This window comes from Prionailurus bengalensis, chromosome E4, assembly GCF_016509475.1.
Source record: "Prionailurus bengalensis isolate Pbe53 chromosome E4, Fcat_Pben_1.1_paternal_pri, whole genome shotgun sequence".
NCBI classification, from domain to species: Eukaryota; Metazoa; Chordata; class Mammalia; order Carnivora; family Felidae; genus Prionailurus; species Prionailurus bengalensis.
In genome coordinates this window covers 68,661,119-68,683,587 of record NC_057360.1, presented here as the reverse complement: position 1 = coordinate 68,683,587, position 22,469 = coordinate 68,661,119, and the positions used below count along the sequence as shown (strand labels likewise).

Sequence of the window (22,469 nt, the reverse complement as noted above, 5' to 3'; positions counted from 1 at the left end):
TTTCTGATGTTCGCGTTTACCCTGATAATACACATTATCTTCACAACTTATTTCTGTCAGTACATAGAAGTAAGAACCCGAGCTGAGTTTCGAATCCAGTTTTGGTGGTCTGCTTCCAGAGCGTGTGTTCTCTATGAAATCCTGTTGCCACCACCCACAAAGATCTGATTTTTACCTCAAACCTCATAGTTCCTGTGGAGAAAGCGCATTTGGATTAGTAAATAAAAGTCAAGGAGGTCTGAGAATTGGAGGGACTGGTTCTTTATTTCAAAAAGACAGTTGTCAATTTTCAGTATCAAAACAGTTGCACTATTGGCTTCTTTCTCTCAATCGGCCCCGGAGAGAGCACACCCAAGGAGAGTGCATTGTAAGCCAAGAAGCTGCCGGATGCACACCTAACAGACCTCACAGAAACCTCACCAGAAGGGGGGATTGGGCAGGGAAAGAAACTTTTAAAAGATCAGCACACCGTCAGCCCACAGACTGTACAGTTCTCAGCCTGACAGAGTGGCCAAGGTGCCCCAACCCTAAAGAAGCAAAGTTTCAAAATAATATAAAATTTAAAAACGGTTTTGTACGTAAGCTATTCAAGATTTCTCCAGCACTAACACAAAGCACAATGACGTGGCACTTTTAGAGACAGCAGCTTCAGTCCCAGAGAAGGGCGACGAGATAAGTTTGTTGCATGTGGCTAAATCAGTGGCAAACACGTAATTTTCTTTTCTTCTTTCAAGGAGGCAGGAGAGCAAATAAGTGGTCACCTCAACATAAAGGGGACACGGTCCATGTCTGTGAGCGGTTAGGAGAGAGAAGGGTGAGGATAGGACAAGGATTTGGTCTCAGACAGAGGTCTCACATCTTAATTTGTTTGGTCACTTCTGATGAAAAGAAATTAAAGTTGCTCAAAGATACCTTAAAGCTGAAACCCTGAGCCACACTTTTTTGGCTAACTCCTCCTGGAATCACCTTTCTAATTTGGCCGGTACTTTGGACAGAGCAACGAAGCTTCCCAGAGTGGGCACCTTTCGGGGCTCTGGCCCTCAGTAGGCAGGCAGGCCTTGCCGCTCTCCCTCCTCTGCAGAGAGAGCAGTGTGCGTTAGGCTGAAAAGTTAACTTTCCAAACCTTCCAAGTGAGGAAGGACTAAGACTGCTGCTTCAGAACTGTGGAATTATTAGGAATGTTTTACAAATGGGTCGCTACAGCAACAACAAAAAAAGGTAATTACAAAATGTGTACATCACAACATGCTTGTAAAGACACTTTGCATTGTGCTCACATTCCCTTAAACGTTGTTCCCAAAGGTGCTCGGCCTCAAGCCCGACTGGAATCTCAGGGGAGAGGCAGAGACAGTTTGGCGAAAAAGATACAGGGGTTGGGGTGGGAGAGGCGGCAAAAAGGAGAAAGCGGACTTCCAGTTAAAGATCAGCCCTCAGTTTCCAGGCCAGCTTCGGGCAGGCTGGCCTCAGGCGGAGTCAGGGTCAGGGGGAGGAGCAGCGGCAGGGCGGGACTGGGGTGCTCTACATCTCATTCAGGTCAAGCAGAGTCTGGTCCAGCATCCTTTGTGTACAGAGGTGCTCCTCTTTGGTGCATTTCAGCTTATCTAATGGGTGTAAAGGAGAGACGTTACTAGAACTAGAAGTAAAGGTCAAGGTCTGCCCACCGTGAGAATCGCTCCTGCTGCAGGAAGGCTGCAGACTACCAAAGCACCGCCTTCCCGGCGGCAGGCCTGAGCCACCGCACCACCCACTTCTGCAGGGACTCTGGCGTGCCCCCCTGGAGTTGCAGGTGTGGCTATACCTCTGGGGGAAGGGGCTGGGGACCTATCAGTCATTTCCTCCCATACCCACACCCACCAAGGCTTTCAGTTTTCAGTCCCCGAAGGAGGCAGCCTTAAGCATCAGCCATTCTTTCTTCGGGGCTTTGCCCGTAGGATGGTACTTATTTGACATGGTTCCGGGCATGTTTCTACCAGTAAAAACATCAGAGTCTCAACCTGAGAATACAAGATCTTCATGCGCTATAAGCTTCCTCCAAAATGGAAAGGAGAGGAACAACTGGTGGGATGAATGAAAGACCCCCAGAGCCTATCACAGAGTCCCTGAAGCCAAGAACACTACCAAACATAAGCAAACCTCAACGGAGGTTTTTGTAGAGCTACTGCTCACAACTAGCTTCCGGTAGCTACTTACAATTAAACATAAAACCAGCAAAAAGAAACAAGAAGGAAAACGTCAGGAAAAAAAGCAGCAGCCGAACACCTAGCAAGCAAAACCACAGATCTGTTGATGGCCCGCACCCCTTCCTCTCCCTCCCCTTCTGTCCACTGGCTCAGAAGGGCCCGTCTCTGGGCCTGCAGATGAAGCAATCACGACATCTTGTCCAATCAGTCCTTTTATTGTTAGAAAACATCCATGCCGAGGGGAACACAGCTTACAGTCAGCACACAGGGAAAGAGCAGCAAGTAAGGGTGGAAACCAGAAAACTCTCCCAGGTTTCCTTGCTCTGTTCTCGCGGGCTCCTCCCTCCTTCATCCATTATCTCTTGAAAAGGGATGGAAACACTACCAACTGTTCTCACTACACTGCGGTGGGGAAGTCAGGAATATTCTCACTGCCCCAATTAAAAAGCAATTAAAAAGCAATCTGCTCAGGGCAAAACTGCCTTTCAAAAAAACAATCAGCTTTTTGCTGGGGTCCAGGTCAGTGGTGTGAGCGGTAAGCTCAGCTTAATGGGCAGAGGGAGCCCTGCCCATCAGCCACACAGATCATGCAGCGTTAGCTTCAGCTCGCTAGAGAGCACTCGGTTTCGCTCAAGTTGGCTGTAGAGGCGCTCTGCAGCAGCAAGAGAGGCGAGGAAACGAGAGAAGAGGAAACAGGAGGAGAAAGAGAAAAAGGATGTTAGTGGAATACCAGAAATAAATCCTGAAACCTCTGACTAGCTGGTACACATCACATGCATCTGTGGATGCGAGGAGGACTCAGACACAGGGCAGTGAGACGCAGGCAGGCAGTGCGAGGACCAACAGAGGAATAAAATAAAAATCCAAGCTCACAAGTTGCAAGGACAACGCTTTCAGAAGGAAAAATCTATCTACTTCACAAAGGTATTTCCTCCTTGGGTTGAAAAACAGACGAGGGACCCAGGGCAAAGGAAGGAGCACAGCTGGCTTACAAGAATTATATTTACAACATTCAGGGTTTGAAAGGAACTCAAGTAAAAAGTTGGTACATTTTTCTGTAAAAGCATTCAATCCAGCATTGTGAATGATAAATTGGGATCAATATCCCTACATCCATTCAATCCTACTCCCTAATGCTTCTTGTTATAGGCGCTCAGTGGTAAACCCAGCATAAGAGCCTATCCAATCAAAACCCCACCTCCCCTTTTCTAAAAGAACCCAATCCGGGGGCGCCTGGGTGGCTCACTCAGTTGCGCGTCCGACTTCGGCTCAGGTCATGATCTCACAGTTCGTGGGTTCGAGTCCCGCATCGGGCTCTGTGCGGACAGCTCAGAGCTTGGAGCCTCCTGCAGATTCTGTGTCTCCCTCTCTCTCTGCCCCTCCCCCCCTTATTCTCTCTCTCTCTCAAAAATAAATATTTTAAAAATTTCTTCAAAAAAAGGACATTTGAGGGGCGCCTGGGTGGCGCAGTCGGTTGAGCGTCCGACTTCAGCCAGGTCACGATCTCGCGGTCCGGGAGTTCGAGACCCGCGTCAGGCTCTGGGCTGATGGCTCGGAGCCTGGAGCCTGGAGCCTGTTTCCGATTCTGTGTCTCCCTCTCTCTCTGCCCCTCCCCCGTTCATGCTCTGTCTCTCTCTGTCCCAAAAATAAATAAACGTTGAAAAAAAAATTTAAAAAAAAAAAAAAGGACATTTGGGGCGACTGGGTGGCCTAGTCGGTTGAGCATCTGACTTCGGCTCAGGTCACGATCTGGCGGTTCCTAGGTTCGAGCCCCATGTCAGGCTCTGTGCTGACAGCTCAGAGCCTAGAGCCTGGAGCCTGCTTTGGATTCTGTGTCTCCCTCTCTCTCTGCCTCTCCCTCTCTCGCATTCTGTCTCTCTCTCTCAAAAATAAACAAAAACAAAAAATTTTAAAAGAACTCAATCCCGTTGGGGTCAGCAGTGTGTCTAGCCCCACGGAAGGTGAACTGAGATTATCCTGTTCTCTTTTCCAGCCTCCCTTGCTGTTAGGGATCCAGTTCTGGCCAATGAGATATAGGGGTAATCTGCTGGAAAGCTTCTGGGGAAACTAGCTTTCTTTCTTGCCTTGAACACGGATGTGAGGATGAGAGTTGTAGATTTCAAACTTACAAGAGGGCCAAGAGAGTCAGAGAAACACAGTTACCCCCAGCCACAGCTGCTCAAATCTGACTTGTTGCAGGAGAAAAAAAGTCAGCCCCATATTTATTTAAGCTACAGTTAAGCTGTTTCTTATAACCGAAAGCATTCTTGATATAAACAGTTAAGTGCTCAAAACACTGACTGTAGCTGAATGTTCCCCCCTGCAGCACACCTTAAAGAGGGGGTACAGAGAAACCAAATCCATCAGACGAGCACAGGGGTGATGGGAACTTAGGAACAGACCTTCCTGGTCTACTAGTACCAGTTTCTCAAGTTCACAAGTAAGTTTCTTCCAGTGTTTTCAGTCTGTTTCAAAATGGTCTCAGAACCTCAGTATAAAGACCCACCCTCTTCCACCTTTCCAACGTTAGTGTTATGTGCGGCCGAAGCAAGCCCAAGACATACTCTTCTGTCTTAAAATCAATTGCATCTGTGGGCCGACTGTGCCCACGGTCAAGGTGCAGTGCTTCGGCACGCTGCCCTCCGGGCAGGTTTTCTCCAGTTCTACCTGGAAGATGATGGCCAGTATGGTCCCAATAAGATTTGCCACTTTATGAACACCATCAAAACAGAAAACATACATAAACACAAAATGATGCTGGGAGGGAATAACCAAAATAATAGTTGTACTAAAAGGCAGAACTGGAGCGAACATTTAGAATTGCACGTCTCGTTAAAGCAGTGGTTCTTATACGTATACTATTATTGCCCCTTCTCTCCCCTTGGAAAGAAATTTGGAAATGTGTGGGGGCAGTAACTAGAGGACGCTGCACACACATGTTGGGCAGGAGACAGCACTAAGTGGGACTGTTCTGCACATCCCAGAATTATCCACCGTTGAGAACCACCACACTAGCCCAGAAACTCCATGAGGTCTACGACTGCACCTGTCTTATTCACTGGGGCTTCTCTGACAAATGCAGGGGTCCAAATTTCTATTGAACTCTTATTTTTCTTTTTTTAAATGTTTATTTTTGAGAGAGAGTGAGACCGTGAGCAGGGGAGGGGCAGAGAGAGAGGGAGACACAGAATCTGAAGCAAGCTCCAGGCTCCGAGTTCTCAGGACAGAGCCTGACGCGGGGCTAGAACTCACAAACCGTGAGATCGTGACCTGAGCTGAAGTCAGACGCACAACCAACTGAGCCCCCCACATGCCCCTCAACTCTCATTTCTTAAGCTTTCTGTGGCAGGAAGTACCACCTGACTCCTCAGAAGCATCCACATCCAAGACAGTTAGTGTGACTGCCACTCCTGTCTTGGGGAAGAAGGGTGTTATCAGAATCTTATCCCTCAAAACGGCCTGGTCAATGAGGGTTTTGTTCCATGTAGGGAAGAAGTAGAGACAGAGAAGTGGAAGCATTTTCTTGCCTGATTAAGCTCTAGAGCACATAGTCCCCTAAGAACTGTATGAGGCCAGAAGATAAGTGTGGTCATGCTCTCAACTCGAACTCAGTAACAGTAATAAGGGTTCTAACTCTGCAATCTCTAGTGATTAAAACTTCAGGATCAGACACCAGCTCATTAAAGTTCTTGGTTCCCTGATACAGCAAAATAAAGCAAACAAAAAAGGCAAGCCACAGGATCCATTTGGTCTGATGTTCCTTTTAGCCGCGTCCAGTTAGTTAGGGAACAATCCCATGGATGCTACACATCCCTAGGCCTCACTGGTCTGAATCAGGGCCATTTCATTCTGTAACAGGAAAGGGGAGTGGGGATGCTTGAGAGTAAAAGGGAACAATACCTGCTTTAAAGCCTCACAGTTCAAGAGATGAGAAAGAACAGATTTTGTTTTTGTTTTTTTAACTTCTCCCTAATATTAAAGCTGGGGAGTGGTCAAGCAGTACCATAGAGAAAGAAAGAGATTGGGCAAGGCTGAGACGAGGCTGCCCAAAACCACAGGGCAGTGAACGCTCCCGAACCGTGTCATGCCTCATCCGAACAAGGGTAAGGAAGGGTAGAAAAGGACTCTAACCCACCAGCCTGTGATTCAACCTTAGAAATTAAGATGGGGACGGGGGTGGGAGGGAGGAGAGGGTGGGTGATGGGTATTGAGGAGGGCACCTTTTGGGATGAGCACTGGGTGTTGTATGGAAACCAATTTGTCAATAAATTTCATTAAAAAAAATAAATAAATAATCATCGAATTATGCAATACCTCAAAAAAAAAAAAAAAAGAAATTAAGATGGGGAGCCCCTGGGTGGTTCAGTTGGTTATGCATCCAACTGGATTTCAGCTCAGGTCATGATCTCACAGTTCATGAGTTTGAGCCCGGTCTTGGGCTCGGCACAGATGGAGCCAGCTTGGGATTCTCTCTCCCTCTCCCCTGCTCATGCACGTGCACGCGTGCGCGCTCTCTCTCACTCTCAAAATAAATAAATAAACTTAAAAAAAGAAAAAAGAGTTAAGAGGGAAAAGTTAAAGAGATCAAGAGCTTTGCCCTGGGATTACCAATGCGGCTTCTTGACCCCATTTCCATAGCCAGTCCCCAGGCCCCAGTAACAGGATGGCTTCTGTATTAAATGGAAGACTGAATTGAGCACCACACACTGTTTCAAATTTCACTCTGCTCTGCTGGCTCCGTCCTCCCTCACACCAGTCACGCCCAGGGAGAGAGACAGGCGACCGGAAGTAAAAGACCTCACTTTTTTCCGAACATCTATCTATTCTCACATACCTCTTTCTTTTGCAAGAAGCCTTTCTCTGCGTCCAGTCAACTCTTTCTGCCCCAAAACTAAAACACCTAGAATCGTACTATCCAACACAGCAGGCAGTCGCTAGCCACATGTGGCTAATTATATTCAGATGAACTAAAAGCACATAACATCAGAATTTTAGCTCCTCAATCACATAAGCCACGTTTTGAGCGCTCAGCAGGCTCTGTATGTGGCCAGGCGGCTGCTGTACTGGCCATCACTGCTCTGGGCTCAATTTCTTGCCTTTACTTTCTTTCCACTAGTTCACTCTTCTGCTCCTTGACCTTAATGCTCAAAACGCACCCTCAAATTAATAAAGTATCAGTGACAACATCTCTTCTCGAGTTCTCTTTCTTCACAACCTGTTGGAGTGGAGACGCTCTGGCAATTATCCAGCCGTAAATGTTTCTATGATCACCACACCTTGTCCTGCGTCCTCCCTCCACCCAGTTCCATTTACATTCCTCCTCCGCACGGGGCTTCCTGTTTGCTGCATTCTCCTTTTTACACGTGCAGCGGTCTTTCAGGATTCTGACGTACTCTCCTGCTCTAAACTGCCTGCCGCCCTTTATGGAGTTCCAAGTCTCTCTCACGTCCGTCTGTCCCCTCAACCCCCGAATTCTGTCTTCACCTGCATGCCTGCCAGTTTCCCAGACTTCTATTCTCTTCTACCTTCTCTTTCTTCTTCAAACCAGGCCCAGGTGACCTCTCTACATGTTTAATGCCACCCCGTCCCTAGGCTCGAAAGCAGTCAGTGTTGACTTTTCCTCCTCACGCTGAGTGCCGCTCATAGCGCCGTCTCTGTATGGAGGGTTATCTCTGGGAAAACCGAAATGACCTACCCTAGTTGTTCTCCAACTAGGGAGCATACTCGCTGCTGGTGCTATGTCAGGAGGTCTCTGGAAGCATATACTTGTGAACTTCAAAAAAACATATTTGCGGGGCGCCTGGGTGGCTCAGGTGGTTAAGCGTCCGGCTTCAGCTCAGGTCACGATCTCTTGTGGGTTCGAGCCCTGCGTCGGGCTGTGTGCTGACAGCTCAGAGCCTGGAGCCTGCTTCTAATTCTGTGTCTCCCCCTCTCTCTGCCCCTCCCCCCGCCTCAAAAATGAATAAACATTAAAAAATTTTAAGAAACGTATTTGCGGGGCGCCTGGGTGGCTCAGTCGGTTAAGCGTCCGACTTCGGCTCAGGTTGTGATCTCACGGCTCGTGAGTTCGAGCCCCGCGTTGGGCTCTGTGCTGACAGCTCAGAGCCTGGAGCCTGTTTCAGATTCTGTGTCTCCCTCTCTTTCTCTGACCCTCCCCCGTTCATGCTCTGTCTCACAAGTAAATAAACGTTAAAAAAATGAAAAAACGTATTTGCTGTGTTGCTTTAATGTGCATCAGGAAAAATCACTAGCACACATCAGACCTTTGATTTCAAATGAGAATTATGTAGAGTAAGACAAATTTGAAAACAAGAGTAAATATGAAGAAATAATGTAGGGAGCACAGGAATGTGGCAAAAGCCACCAAGTAGCACGCAAGTGACTGAAATTTGGGAATCATCGTCTTAATGGGCCACTTTGATAATCTGCTCTCCTTGTGAAACACTGACTTAGCTGCAGAATCAGTTCTCCTATGCTACTCAGATCAGAACGTATCTTTGTTCGAAACCCCCAGTGGCATCCCCGTCGCCTACAAACTAAAAAAACTCCACACCCGAGTCCTGCACACGCCTGCCCCTACTGTCTGCATCTACCTCTACAGCTACGTCCTTCCTGTCTCTATCTATTCCTCTACTCCTCTGCCGGTCCTTGACCAAAATGCTCAATATCCACTATCCCTCAATCAAATCTGTTTGTCAGGAATCCAATTTTCTAGAACCCGGTAGAAATGAAAAAGCAAGTTTTAGCATGTTTATTAAGTACCTACTATGTGCCTCGTTCTGTGAATCTCTCCTTACCATCCCACTGGAACCAACCTCGTCCCCTCTGAATTCCCACAGTTTGGTATTTGTGGCTAAGCCACAGATCATCTGTAGCTTCATATATGTTCTCTCTCTACTAGATTCTGGGCAACCTAAAAATAGGGACGGTGCCTCCATCTTTGATTATTTCTGTCCCGCCGTAATTCTTTGTGCCTAAAAGACACCAGTTAAGCGTTAGCTGAATAAATCAATCTATACCTTAATCCCAAAGGCTGTGTAGCAAGAAGGAAAGGTATGAACAGAAAGAAACCTGAATTCAATACAACCGAAAGTTTTAGATTAGGGCAAACCTCTGCCCCGGGCTCTCACTGGCCAAAAGAAAAGCAAGTTTTAAATATATAATCTGCTGAGAAACCGAGGTGCCGAGTGAACGCCACTCGGGTGCTTGGGTAAGTACAGCTGCCTGCTGCACTACCCAGGCTGAGCCATCGCGGCTGTGCAAACTGGAAGAGGAGTCTGCAAAAGGTTGTCATGTAATTCCACAACGTAAACCAGGAACAGTTTTACTAACAGAAATTTACCATTTTTATGTATGTAATAAACCGTTTGAAACATGTAGGACTGGTTGTTTAGTTTTCCCAATCACAGCCGTGGATCGCGTCTCATGTTCCACTACCACATGCCGGCAGGCAAACGGCAGTATACCTCGAGTGTTAGAAGGGTCTGAACGAACAAACAGAACTGCTGAAAATTCTATGGATTTCTCTGTGACTTGGGATGACCTAATAAGTCAAGTTTGGTGGTAACACATTTGAGACCACCAGGTGTTCTGAAGATGCACCATGTGAGCCACTGAAAAAAGGGCCAAGAAAGCGTATCGGGAGGCACTGGGACCCTATCGGAGGAGGAGGAACTAACTGAAAAGGACGGGAGCCTCCAAGTAATGGAGGTGAAAGACCTCCCGCGGCCTACGTGCCCCCGCCCGGAACCTCTGCTAGCCCACCACTCCGACAGACTCCAATCACTTGAGCTTAAATGTCAAGAAAGAATAGACACACACAAAAGTGGCTTTGATTATATAAGTCAGAGGAGAGAGAGCCTACAATAGCTATTCCCCACATCACACCCCCAAGGCTCCTCCTCAGGGACAGCAGCAGCTTTGTCAGTGACACAAATGCAGGGTGGCAGGAGGCTTCCAGCAGCTTAACATTTTAATTTGGGGGGGTGGGGGGATGGGTGGAAGAATACATAAGTTGCTTTGTGCCCCCCCTACATCCTAATGCCTTGGGGACCAGCCAGGCCGACCCAAATGGAATCCAGAGCGAGAGTGGGGCGCTGGGTTCCCCGAGGAAAGGGGGCAGATCCAGAACAGAGCAGAAACGGTGATGGTTATCTGTATGAAAAAGTAAGGAGACTCTAGGTAAGAAGGACTAGCATCAATCACACAGCGATTTGGGAGAAAAGGGAAGAGAAGGCGGTAGGAAGGAGAAAAGGCAGCCAGATACCACAGCCTGAGTCATTTGGCTTCTTCTCAGGGTTAGTAGGACAGATACAAAGAGGTGGATTAGCATCAAGGGTCAGGGGTCCACAGCAAACGCATGAAGTCCCCAGTAACTCTTTTTGGTGCTTTTTACCGCCTGGCTTGCTCTGGGAGTCGGCTTAATTCTTTGCTGAATTTGAGATTTCCAATCGTGGGTGTTTCTCCTGAAGTTCAATACCAGGCACAAATTACATACACACAGGAGATCTGAATTTTGTCATGCAATCAACATTAGGGCCCAAGTCACTGGCTCTCTGGGCCCTACGTTCTTAGTTATCTGATGACATAATTCTACCTTCAGCGGTGTCCCCTCTGAGAAGACTAAATTTGAGAAGCAAATAGAAAAATCATGGTTATAATGAAGGGACTATGAACAAAAATATACCTAAAAAAAAAAAAAAAAAAATCACACATCGATCAGGGTGCTACAACTGATTCAATATCAAATGCCACCCCAGCTTTTGCCAACAAGTAACCAGCACCAATAGTTTAAAGATAGAGTGAAGACCCCAGTTTCCAGAGGATAAAACCAAAGCACACTATGCACAGCCTGGAGCCCCCACCACCCACGAGCCAAGGCCCCAGCCCCGCTCTGCTGTCAGATAGTTACATAGAGGTCATGTCATTGAGGGCGTGGTCCAGCTCCTCGCTAATGGCCTTGTACTTCAGTTTCTGGGCATAGAGCTCATCTGGACAGGCACAGGAACACAGGGAGGAACCAGGGGACAGAGTGCAAGGTATCAGAAGCAAATGAAGAGAGGGAATCATTAGAAATTAGGAGAAGTGTGACCGTGGGTCTAATACCACAGGTTAGGAGGACATCCACCCTGGCGGCCACAACAGGCCATTTTCAGATCCTCTGCCCCCCACCCAGACCACTGGGCTTCTTGCCACCTCTAGTCCACTGCAGTCAGGGTGGAGAACCCAGGCACGGCCGTGACTAGACATTCTTGCTACCAAATGCACTCAAGCAGCTACCACTCCCACCCAGTTAATCCAATTGCCAGCAGGGATAACACTTAATTTGATGAAAACAGAGAAAGGAGAAAGCACACATTAAGATTCAGACACTTCTTCTCTATCTACCGATCAAGACCAGTATTCTTGGCCCCTCTGCTCTGCAGGCTGCTCCCCCAAACCCTCCCCAGGTAAGAGAATGGTGTGCTACCCAGAGCTTATGTCAGAGTTCTCAAAGCACGGCGTCCTTTCTTACAGTGCACACGGCCGCCAAAACGTGGGGACAAAGCGCATTTAGAAAGCCCCTCGGATGGGGCGCCTGGGTGGCGCAGTCGGTTAAGCGTCCGACTTCAGCCAGGTCACGATCTCGCGGTCTGGGAGTTCGAGCCCCGCGTCAGGCTCTGGGCTGATGGCTCAGAGCCTGGAGCCTGGAGCCTGTTTCCGATCCTGTGTGTCCCTCTCTCTCTGTCCCTCCCCCGTTCATGCCCTGTCTCTCTCTGTCCCAAAAATAAATAAACGTTGAAAAAAAAAAAAACTTAAAAAAAGAAAGCCCCTCGGACTGGCCAGCTCTGAGACATGGACATCCCACAGCCGTGTGTCCTGGAGAGGTCGCCCACAGCTGAAGCGATGAACAGGATGGCCGAACGTAGCCGTGGGGTAATACGTGCTCTCACTGCCATCAAAGTATGGCCACCATCTCACCCCAGAGACCACCATTTCAGACCAGCCAACTGGAGGTAAATGCAGCCATGACCAGTCTCCTCCGAGAGAAGGATGCCAATTCCAGAATACTAGACAAAGTCTGACTAAAAGGAAGAGGGTGTATGTGTAAAACTCCAATTCCGGGTCTTGACCCGTTTCACCTAGCTGTGGCACAGGACAGGGCACGGGACGTGTGCCAGGTCCCCACCGACTCCCCTTGGTGCACAGGGAAGGAGGGAAGCGGTCAACGGGCAAGGTCTTCCTCTGTAGCTCTGATCCCGCTCCCAGGCTCCATACCTTCCAAGTCATCAATCGTCTTCTCCAGCTTGGCCACTGACCTCTCGGCAAACTCAGCACGGGTCTCCGCCTGGGGAAATGTGACAGCAGACGGAGTCAGAGATGAGCAAGAAGAGTTCTGTGTCTCCACCTTCTACCTGTACACCCTTCACAATCAAAGCCAGCTCGTCTAAGTCCAAGTTAGGGCCTCATACACCTCTAACTATTTTGATTCCTTCCCCAGAATTCCCTCAGCTCACCTCCTTGAGTTTATCCGTAAGAATCTTTATCTCTTCTTCGTATTTGTCTTCCTTTTGAGAGTACTGTAAGAGAAGTTGGAATGCAAGTTTCAGAGTAGAACGTACTCACACAGACAATCCTACCACCCCATCTGCCACCACATTCCCTCTTCCAGTGAAATCCTCTCAGATTTTAATGTGTGGTTGGCCCACGAGAAAAGAGCAAGGCCCATTTCTGGACAAGAGATCATTAGAATCCACAAGTCAACATCCTTAAGGCCTTGATACCCTCAAATTAGAATCCTCTGGATTTTTTACCTTTAAAATGGACCTAAGCTTTGACCTTATTCCGATCAACCCAACGAGGTCATTTTTCCTTCCTCCTGTTTAACGAGGAGGTACAGCAACACCCCAAGGCCAGCCACGTGGCCGAAACAGTCCCACGTGACGCTAAAGAGGAGTCCTCTGTCTCGATCGCTTATGAGGTCTCGGATCTACTATTTGCTGACCCCACTGGTCTGCTAGAAAACTTCTGGGGACCCATGATTACTGCTATTTAGCACATCAGTATCAGCCTGAGGAGAACATGACCCCCAAGCACCTGAGACCACGAAGTGACCTGAACTAAAGCGACGAGAGCACACGGGAATTAGCGTTAATCCCGGGATGTGGATGACGAGGATGTCTCACTAGATTATGTAAGGACTGGGTTTCTCCAGTCTCTCACCAAGGGCAGGGCTGGGTGGGCCCAGGCCCCAGAGCCTGTCACTGTCACAACCAGCCCCTACCTTCTCCGCCTGAGCCTCAAGAGACTTGAGGTTGTTGGTGACATTCTTCAGCTCCTCCTCCAGCTCAGAACACTTACTGTGAATGTTTTACATACCGCAGGAGAGGAAAGGGGAAGAAGGCGAGAATAAAAAAAAAGGGAGAGAGAGACACACAGACGTGAATTGAACCTATATGTAGAGAGAGCTGGAAGGCATACGGGGAAAAGAGAAGTTCCCAGGTCACCTGAGCAAGTGTCAGCCCTCCCTCCCCCGGACCGCAGAGCCTGACAGACGCTGGGCCCTCCTGGGCTAGGACCCAGGATGTCGGACACTAATAAAACCCTGGAGAAAAATCACTACAGGAACGAGTCTACCTCGGGTGGAGGTGGGAACGTACGCCCGACCCAAATAGTCCCCCGGATCACCCCAGGGAAGGAGAGACCCTGCGCAGAGGCGTAAAGCAACTAGGAAAGAAGACATGAAAGATGGCAAGTAAGAGGAACAGAATGGAGCATTCCACGGAGAGGTGAGAAGGCACTCAACAAACCAACCAGTGGAGGGGAGGCAGCTGCAAAACAAAGAACAAAAACCAAGCCCAACGAAACCACGCCGTGCACGTGCACGTAACCTCGCCGGGGGTGGGGGCTAATGTTAGTACCTTTTCTTCAGCAGCACTCAGACACTTCAGGCTCTGGTCCATCAGTCTGATCTGCTCGTCCATCTCCCGGCAACGGCTGTTAGTGACGGTCACGGGGATCGCACAAGCCAGGTTGTGGGGAGGGAGAAAGGTCAAAAAGGACACAGCAAGAAAACAAGCAGCAAAACGAAAAAAAAAATTGTTTTTCAAAAAATGGGAAGACAACACCGCCATGGACATGGTGTGTCATGTCTGGGAGGGGATGGAGAGGAGGCACAGATATATATGCATCAGCACTGACTTGTTACACAAGGCCCAGAAGGTGCCGACGGGGGAGCTCTTCGTGTCTGCCCTCGCCCTGAGCCCCCCCCCCCCCCCCCCCGACTGGCCACACGGTACAAAAGAGACAAATCTCGAGCCGGCACGGCCACGGCAGTGTGTCAAGGAGAAGCAGACTTCAGGTGGGAGGACCCTGTAGGGCCTGCCAGGTGACCACTCACCACCTGCTCGTTAGTCCTTATTTTCCCTCAATTTGCAAACTGCCCCTACGAGAAATGATGGAAGCTCATCTGGCACCTGTCACTAGTCCAGAGTAAGAAGGGCCCGTAGCCATTCTCAGGGCCTAAAAAAAGCCCACTCTCTAGGCCCTGTTTAACAAGGTGGAAGGAACACTAGTTTATTCACATTAATGCGCAAGCCAAAGGGGAAGGGACCGAACGGGAGGGCAAGACCGGGGGAGCAAGATACTCACGACTCTGCCAGCTCAGCTCGTTCCTCTGTGCGTTCCAAGTCCCCCTCGATAATCACCAACTTCCGAGCCACCTACAGAAGACCCCGGACGGCCCAGTGAAGCAAAGAGGAAGCCATCTCCCTCCCCCGTGGCTCTTTTCAGAAATCCAAGGACGCTGGGGAGAAGGGGGAAACACGAGGCAGCCCACCTCTTCATACTTGCGGTCCGCCTCTTCCGCAATGTGCTTAGCTTCCTTGAGCTGGATTTCCTGGAGCTCCATCTTTTCTTCATCCTTTAGGGCTCGGTTCTCAATCACCTTCATGCCTCTGCCAAACGGTAAGGACAGACACGGCCCTGATGGGTCTGCCACCAGCTCCACCCTCAGGGGCCCTGAATGGCACCTTTAGAAGCCGGCCCCTCTCTACCTGCCACCCAAGAACTCCCACAGCTCCCTATCTTAGTTTGTTTTCTTTAAAACCTTTTCAAAAAAATTAGCTTTCTCTTAAAAAAAAAATAACACACACTTAAGGGGCGCCCAGGTGGCTCAGTCGGTTAAGCGTCCGACTTCAGCTCAGGTCATGATCTCACAGTTGGTGAGCTGGAGCCCGCATCGGGCTCTGCACTTTCTCTCCCTCTCTCTGCCCCTCACTCACTCGCGCTCTCATTCTCTAAAATAAGTAAGTAAATAGATAAATAAGTGAAAATTAAAATGATAATAATAATAATATACACTTAATACTCAAGGGTATGGTTTAAGGGCACAAAGTAAGCCCTTCCAGTCCTGCTCACCAGAGGAAAACCCTATTCATAAAGTTTCCAGAAATGTTTCACGAAGAGAAAACCCCAACAGAATGACACGCTACCCTGTTGTGTACCAGGCCTTCCTCCCTTTCTAGAACTTGCACCCTGCTCTGTAATAGAGCGCACACAGCCACGCGACACATTCTCCCAGCAGCACGATGTCAACGTATGTCCGTCCGACAGGGCATTTTTGATTCTGAAAGCCTTCGTCTGACCCCACGCATGTCAGCACACACCTTTGTTCTGGTTTACCCCACAGCGGCAAGAAGGCAATTGACTATTTTCAACAAAGGTGAGCTGTGATTTGGTTCCCAACCCTGGGCACACATAAAAATCATCGGACCAACTTTAAAAACATCAACACCCAGGGGGCGCTTGGGGGGCTCAGTTGGTTAAAGCGTCTGCCTTCAGCTCAGGTCATTATCTCACTGTTCGTGAGTTCAAGACCCGCATTGGGCTCTTTGCTGTCTGTGCAGAGCCTGCTTCAGATCCTCTGTCCCCCACCCCCACCCCCCACTGCTTGTGCTCTCTCTCTTTCACTCTCTCTCAATATAAATAAATAAACTTAAAAAAAAAACCCAAAAACAAAAAATCTAAACACCATCACCACCACCCACACCCCTCTCACGATGGGCTCTAACTGAACGGGACATAACTCCAGGCACTGCAGTATTTTTAACTCCCCAACGGTCCCCACCCCTCACCCCCATGATTCGAACGGTGAGGCCAAGGTTAAGAAAGCTTATTCAGCACCGATCGCTGGGCTCCATCTCCAGAATTTCGGACTCTTAGATCAGGGGAGGGACGGAGAGTCTGCCTGAATTTTCACCCAGCGCCAGGTGCTGTTGGGCGGGGACCTCACTTGGAGAACCACTGCTTTAGGGGAACTCGTCTCACAAATAAGGCCACGATCCACTAAGTGGAGGCCATCCTGGTGGCCCTCTTTAACAACCATTAGATCAATTTATAGGGTAACACCAATTGCAAAAGGTCACGGAGTCCAGGGAACCCTCACTCTGTCTTGAAGTGAAATGCATTGACCTGAGTGTTGCAGGTCCCTCTGCACCCCATGCCCCACCCCACAGGCTCCCCTACTCACCTCTCGCTCTCGTCAGCGGCTTTCTCGGCTTCCTCCAGTTTTTGCAGGGCAGTGGCCAGGCGCTCCTGGGCCCGGTCCAGCTCTTCTTCTACCAGCTGGATCCTACGGTTCAAGGAGGCCACCTCGGCCTCCGCCTGTGTTTGAATGAGAACGGACAGAAGTAGGACTGAGACTGGGGCTGAGCGCCAAGCAGAAGGCAGGGTCCGATGCGGCAACGCCTGTCCCAGCGCAGACACGGACACCGCGCACACACGCCCATCTCCCCCTTTCCCACCAGCTGACTTCGGTGCACTCCACAGGAAGAGTGGTTTAAAACACAGTTCCCTGCCCAGCCCAGTGCCACATAGCACCGCCTCCTTTCTGGACTTGGGTCAAGTTCCTGAGCACACTGGTATCAGGAAAGGTGTCTGGCGAAGGGCTCCTCCCGCCTGAGCTCGGGCGTCCTGCCCTCTCTGCAGTCTGCTTTCAAGTGTCTTGTAAAGTGGAAAAATCAGAAGGAATTCGGATTATCTATTAATTTGCCGAAGTCAAACTGTTAACCCTCCAATGACCTTATTCTAATACACCAGGGGACTCACTAGCCAAGAGAACGTTTTTCAGAATAACGGTCCAGACCAGAACGCGGAAGGATGCAACGCTGGGCTCCCCACCCCACCCCCAATCCCTGCAACCTGCTCCCCACCCCCCACCTTTTCAAAGGTGACACCAAGGAGCTCTTCTAACTAAAACTACCTGCCTGACATACAAAGAGCGGGGGAGGAGGGGCGGCGCAGAAGAGAATGCTTGCTCCGTGTCCACTCCGTGTCCTGCAGATTTCTGAACTGTGACTCCCTTCTACTGCCACGGTCATCCCTCAGCCTCAGCCTCCTCCCGGCTGCTGTCAGTCCTCTCCCTTTCTGCAGCCCACACAAAGGCCCGGCCAGAACACAAGCCGCCCCATGCTTCCTCCTTGGCAGTGGAGTAAGAAACGGGGAAAGGAGGCAGCCTGCGTGTAGATGAACTCCGCTGGCAGAAAAGCCCCCCTGTCATGACTGCCTTTCTCGTCCCTACACCTTTCCCGGTGGCTAGCACACGGACTGCCTCAGCCATGCAAGGACTCCACCTGCTCTGCATGCTACCCAGTTCAGATGCTTATCCAAGGGCTTGGTTAACATGATCTCTCTTCTACAGTCCAGATTGTGCCTGAATTCCATTACCCTGATTTCCTCCTGGCAGTCAGGGGTGGGAGCAGCTACAGAAATAATCTGGGTCACCAGCCCCTATGGGGAGGGATACAGCCCAAAAGACTCCTGTTAAGAATCAGCTTATTAACAAAAATTTCCAAATACAAACATGGGAGATTCAAAGTCCCGTAGGGTCTGGAGCTATATAACCACCAACCCACAGAAGAAAAGTCACGAGTCCACATAAGCTGAAGTTACCAAGAACCCGTTTGTGTCTCTAACTATACTGTTCAAAATACCACAAAGACAAGTATTCCCTGATCCTGTTTCCTCCAGGAAAACAGATGTCTCTTCGGACACATTTCACCTCACAAGTCCAAAAAGGTCAACGACTCAAGATAACAAGAACAAGTCAAGCTATCAGGCAAGGCCAATAAATCACGGCCGGTGCGATGATTTACCCCATCTCCCTCCGTCAAACGCCTAGGACTATAAAAAAGAATTGAACCAGATTCGGAGGAAGCTCATAAAATCTAAGTCTCCATCCAGCTCACCAGTAGTTCCCAAATGGAGAAGATAACAGACTACGGGGGCAGGGTGTACAGTTTCCATGACAACAATCTGGCAGGCAGTTTCCCCCACGAATCAGCAATTACAATAGAATTCTTCGCAAGGCTGAAGAGGGAGGAGAAGGCACCTGTTGGTGCCCTCCTGAGAGCAAGAGCACGCACACACACACTGACACACACTGACGGAGCCTATATCAAATGCAGAACCTGCCACGGGGTGTCCCCACCAAAGCTTCAGAGACCCTGGAGGGGGGGGGGGGGCACGCCAGTCACTGTTCTCTTTCTGCTCCTCCTACAGAAGATCAGTTCTCTTTACAAAGAAACAGAAGTTTGCAGGATCGAGATCTAGGACTATGTCTAAGGGAATAAGGGAGGACTTTTCCTTCAAGCCAGAACCTACGCACAACACCCATCCCTTCATCCCTTCCGGGTCAATCAAGTCCCGCAAGACACTGGGTGGGACGGCCTTCTGCAAACCAGAACAGGAAACATTAAACCTTGTGCTATTCTAATTACCCAAGGGTTAGCACGTCCAGATGTGGTTTTGAACTTTCAGCCCATCCACCTCTGCCCAGCCTGGGGGACAGACTCTGAGGTCTTTCCTTCAGGTAATAACAGGATCCTCCACATTAGAAGATGGCTGACCACACGGGGCGCCTGGATGGCTCAGTCGGTTAAGCACCCGACCTCGGCTTAGGTCATGATCTGGCCGTTCGTGGGTTCAAGCCCCACGTCAGGCTCTGGGCAGACGGCTCGGAGCCTGGAGCCTGCTTCGGATTCTGTGTCTCCCTCTCTCTCTGCTCCTCCCCCACTCGCATTCTGTCTTTCTCTGTCTCTCAAAGGTGAATAAATGTTAGAAGAACAAAAAGAAGAAGGGGGAGGAGGAGGAGGCTGGCCACAGCTTCAGCTGTGAAAAGAGCGTGGCTTAAGTGCTACCATCCTCCAAACAGAAGACATTCCCCAGGCGCGCCACACACCTCAAGGCAAGGAAGTGCTGGGGCGCTGGTGCTCGGAGGCAAATCAGGGCCAAGGACAGAAGGGGATTAGCCTAAATCTGGCATTCTGCCACTCTGGGGTTTCTCTTTTTAGACAAAAGCCACAGCTGAAATTTTGATCAAAGGAAACCAGTAATGGAAGAGTGAGGCTTGGGCCTGTGAAGAAAGGAGTACTCCGGGGTTCACGGTGTCTACACAAGTGTATCTACCCGGGGTGACACTGTGTCCTTAGGGACTTTAAAGTCATGGGGGGGGGGGCAGGTGTGAGGAAGGGAGCAGAGCTATCTGCCACAGAGTAAACAAAGGTGGAGACTCCAGAGCAAAGGGCTGTTTGCCTCGCCCCAGGAGTGTGTGCGCCAGCCAACCGGAGGGAAAGAGAAAGGTAATCAGCAGGAAAGTAAACCTAAACCAAAGAAAGGTGATAAAGCCTGTTGCTGGGTCCACCCGACCCAGCAAAAGGAGAGCCACACAACAGGCGGTCCAATCCCCCCAGAGATTGGAAATGGGGAATAGGGCCAAAAGCCTGTTTTGTTTTGTTTTGTTAAGGTTTGCTTTTATTTATTTTGAGAGAGAGAGAGAGACAGAGAGAGAGAGCACACACGTGCGTGCACATGAATGGGGGGGTGGAGGGTGGGGGGGAGGGGGAGGGAGGGAGACAGAGAATGACAATGAATCCCAAGAAGGCTCTGGCTGTCAGCATACAGCCCGATGTGGGCCAAAGTCAGACGCTTAACCAACTGAGCCACCCAAACCCAGACGCCCCAAAACCTGCTGTTTTAAAGCTCACTCGCTTCTTCAATAGTGTTTCTCAATTTTTCAGACCAGAAAAAAAGGAGGGAAATACCAGAGTAAGTTAGGAGAGAGAGGTATTAAAAACAAATAAGGTGAACTGTATGTAAACTTAAAAATGGTTAAAATAGGGGCGCCTGGGTGGCTCAGTCAGTTAAGCATCCGACTTCGGCTCAGGTCACGATCTCACAGTTTTTAAGTTCGAGCCCCGCGTCAGGCTCTGTGCGGACAGCTCAGAGCCGTTTTGGATTCTCTGTCTCCCTCTCTCTCTGACCCTGCCCTGCTCACGCTCTGTCTCTCTCTCTCTCAAAAAGAAACATTTAAAAAATGGTTAAAATAGTAAATTTTATGTTATGTGTGTTGTTACCACCATCAAAAACAAAACAAACAGGTAAGGAAAAAGGATGCCTTTGAACATTATGTTTATGCCCCCTGTTTAAGTTTAGCAAGAATTGCAAAGGAGGTTCAAAACCGAAAGTATACCTGCCATGATGCTACACTGTGAAAGGTCAGTCTCCAGACTAACAGCAGAAAAGAAAGGCGGCTCCCAGAACAACTGCAGTCTCAGCTCTGGACTCACCCAGCTTCCCAACAAAGAGCGAAGGGTCACACAAAGCAACCAGAAAAATAATTAAGTGATGATCCCACAGACAGCATGAGATACCATCAGGGAGTGCCCAGCTTCCAGCTCCAGAGGAAGGAGGAGGCTGCCCAACCCACACTCCAGAACGCCTGAGAGGGTAACAGGCAAAGCCCAAGCACCCCTCCCTCCTCAGGAGGAGTTCAAAGTTCACCAGAGCAGAAAGCCAAACGGCTAAGCTCCCTCAAGCTGGGGAACAGAAAGAAGAAACTGGTTTCATCAACCTTTAACTATCACCCTACTTCCCCATCTGAAGACTTCCTCACTAGACCTCAACGCAGTAAGCAAATCCGGCAGGCGCTGAGGAAGGAACCTTAAGGAACGTGTGGAGGTGCTCACTGCTCTGCCTACCACCTGGAAGACCAGGGGAAAACTGAGGCCAAGTTTTCCTGCGAGGAATCCGGCCGGGAGAGGGGAGGGGCGAAGGGGCGTCACCCACCCTAGAACTATCCCCTGGGTGCCCACGCTTCAATGTTGAGCCTAACACTCTGCAGCTCAACACATGGCCGGTTCTTTAAAAGCCACCCTGCCTTCTTTAAGGGGATCTAGTCTCCAGAACAAAGGAGACGAGAAGTGTCACTAGCCATCGAGTCACCCAGCCAGTCCATCTCACTTGAATTGATAATTAGAAGCTACTCACACTGGGACACCTGGGTGGCTCAGTCGGTCTCTTGATTTCAGCTCAGGTCATGATCTCACGGTTGGGGAGTTCGAGCCCTACATCGAGCTCCACACTGACAGTGTGAATCCTGCTTGGGATTCTCCCTCTCTCCCTCTCTGTGCTCCTCCCTTGTGGGTGCACTCGCTCTCTCGCTCTCAAAATAGATAAAATAAACTTAAAAATATATATCATGACCATGGGGGAAATCCCCTGAGAAAAAGACGACAGAGAAGACAAGACCCCAGCATTTCTACGCCCAGGTAGAAAAACAAGAGCATTCTAACAATCTCCCACTCTCCCCCCAAAACAGTAATTCTCAGCCACTCCCCAGAGGAGCAGCCAGGGAAAAAAAAAAAAAAAAAAACCTGACCAGGCAAGAGAACAACAAGGAATACCAAAAAACCACAGAAGTTCCTCATAAGGTCTTCACATTTTAGCAACACTTACTTTTCTCTCCAGCCTCCAGATTCTCCAAAACCAAGTCAGGAGATCAGTTCCACCCACTAGCCTGTACCCTAGACCCTGGAAAGTCTTGTGGCTTACTAAAATTACTGGCCCTCCTCTAAGCAGAAAGCAGTTTCGAGAATCACCATTCATTTTATCATCATTTTATGTTCCAACTTCCAGCCGAGCCAATATTATCTTTAATAAAAAGAGACACCGTGGCGGGTAACTGGGAAACAACAGAGCGTCACCAGAGGCTCCTTGGAACCATTATTTTGTCTGCACGCACCACACTGCCGAGGTCAACCAGAAACCTTGACAGACATTGGCACTCAATCCGAGTCTCGGCCACACCAACTGGCTTATCAGCTGCGCTGGGAAGAAGTGTTCTTGACCGGCTGGGCCTGCACTGATTACACTTCAGCAATAAAGGCCAGAATCCTGCAGAAGTCCCCGCCTTCCAGGTCGTCAGGGGTAGGGCCAGGCGAGTTTTGTTGGCTCGCACATTTGCACTAACAT

General features: G+C 49.4%; 1 protein-coding gene across 16 annotated transcripts in view; it reads right to left on the bottom strand.

Moving 5' to 3' along the window:
• Window positions 1-245: 245 nt before the first annotated feature.
• Window positions 246-22,469, bottom strand: part of TPM3 (tropomyosin 3) — a 28,609-nt gene continuing 6,385 nt past the window's right edge. For 2 of the 16 annotated variants that reach the window (XM_043568109.1, XM_043568116.1), the window contains 8 exons: window positions 16,690-16,823; window positions 14,998-15,115; window positions 14,811-14,881; window positions 14,081-14,156; window positions 12,677-12,739; window positions 12,438-12,507; window positions 11,092-11,170; window positions 2,375-2,832 (listed from right to left, as the gene is read on the bottom strand). In XM_043568109.1, the coding sequence (XP_043424044.1) occupies window positions 2,811-2,832; window positions 11,092-11,170; window positions 12,438-12,507; window positions 12,677-12,739; window positions 14,081-14,156; window positions 14,811-14,881; window positions 14,998-15,115; window positions 16,690-16,823 (633 nt within the window). In that variant the 3' untranslated portion in view covers window positions 2,375-2,810. Of the gene's footprint in view, window positions 1,602-2,374; window positions 2,833-10,006; window positions 10,335-11,087; window positions 11,171-12,437; window positions 12,508-12,676; window positions 12,740-13,443; window positions 13,520-14,080; window positions 14,157-14,810; window positions 14,882-14,997; window positions 15,116-16,689; window positions 16,824-22,469 lie in introns of those variants that run through there. The other 14 variants (XM_043568107.1, XM_043568115.1, XM_043568111.1 and 11 more) reach the window with 10 other exon arrangements.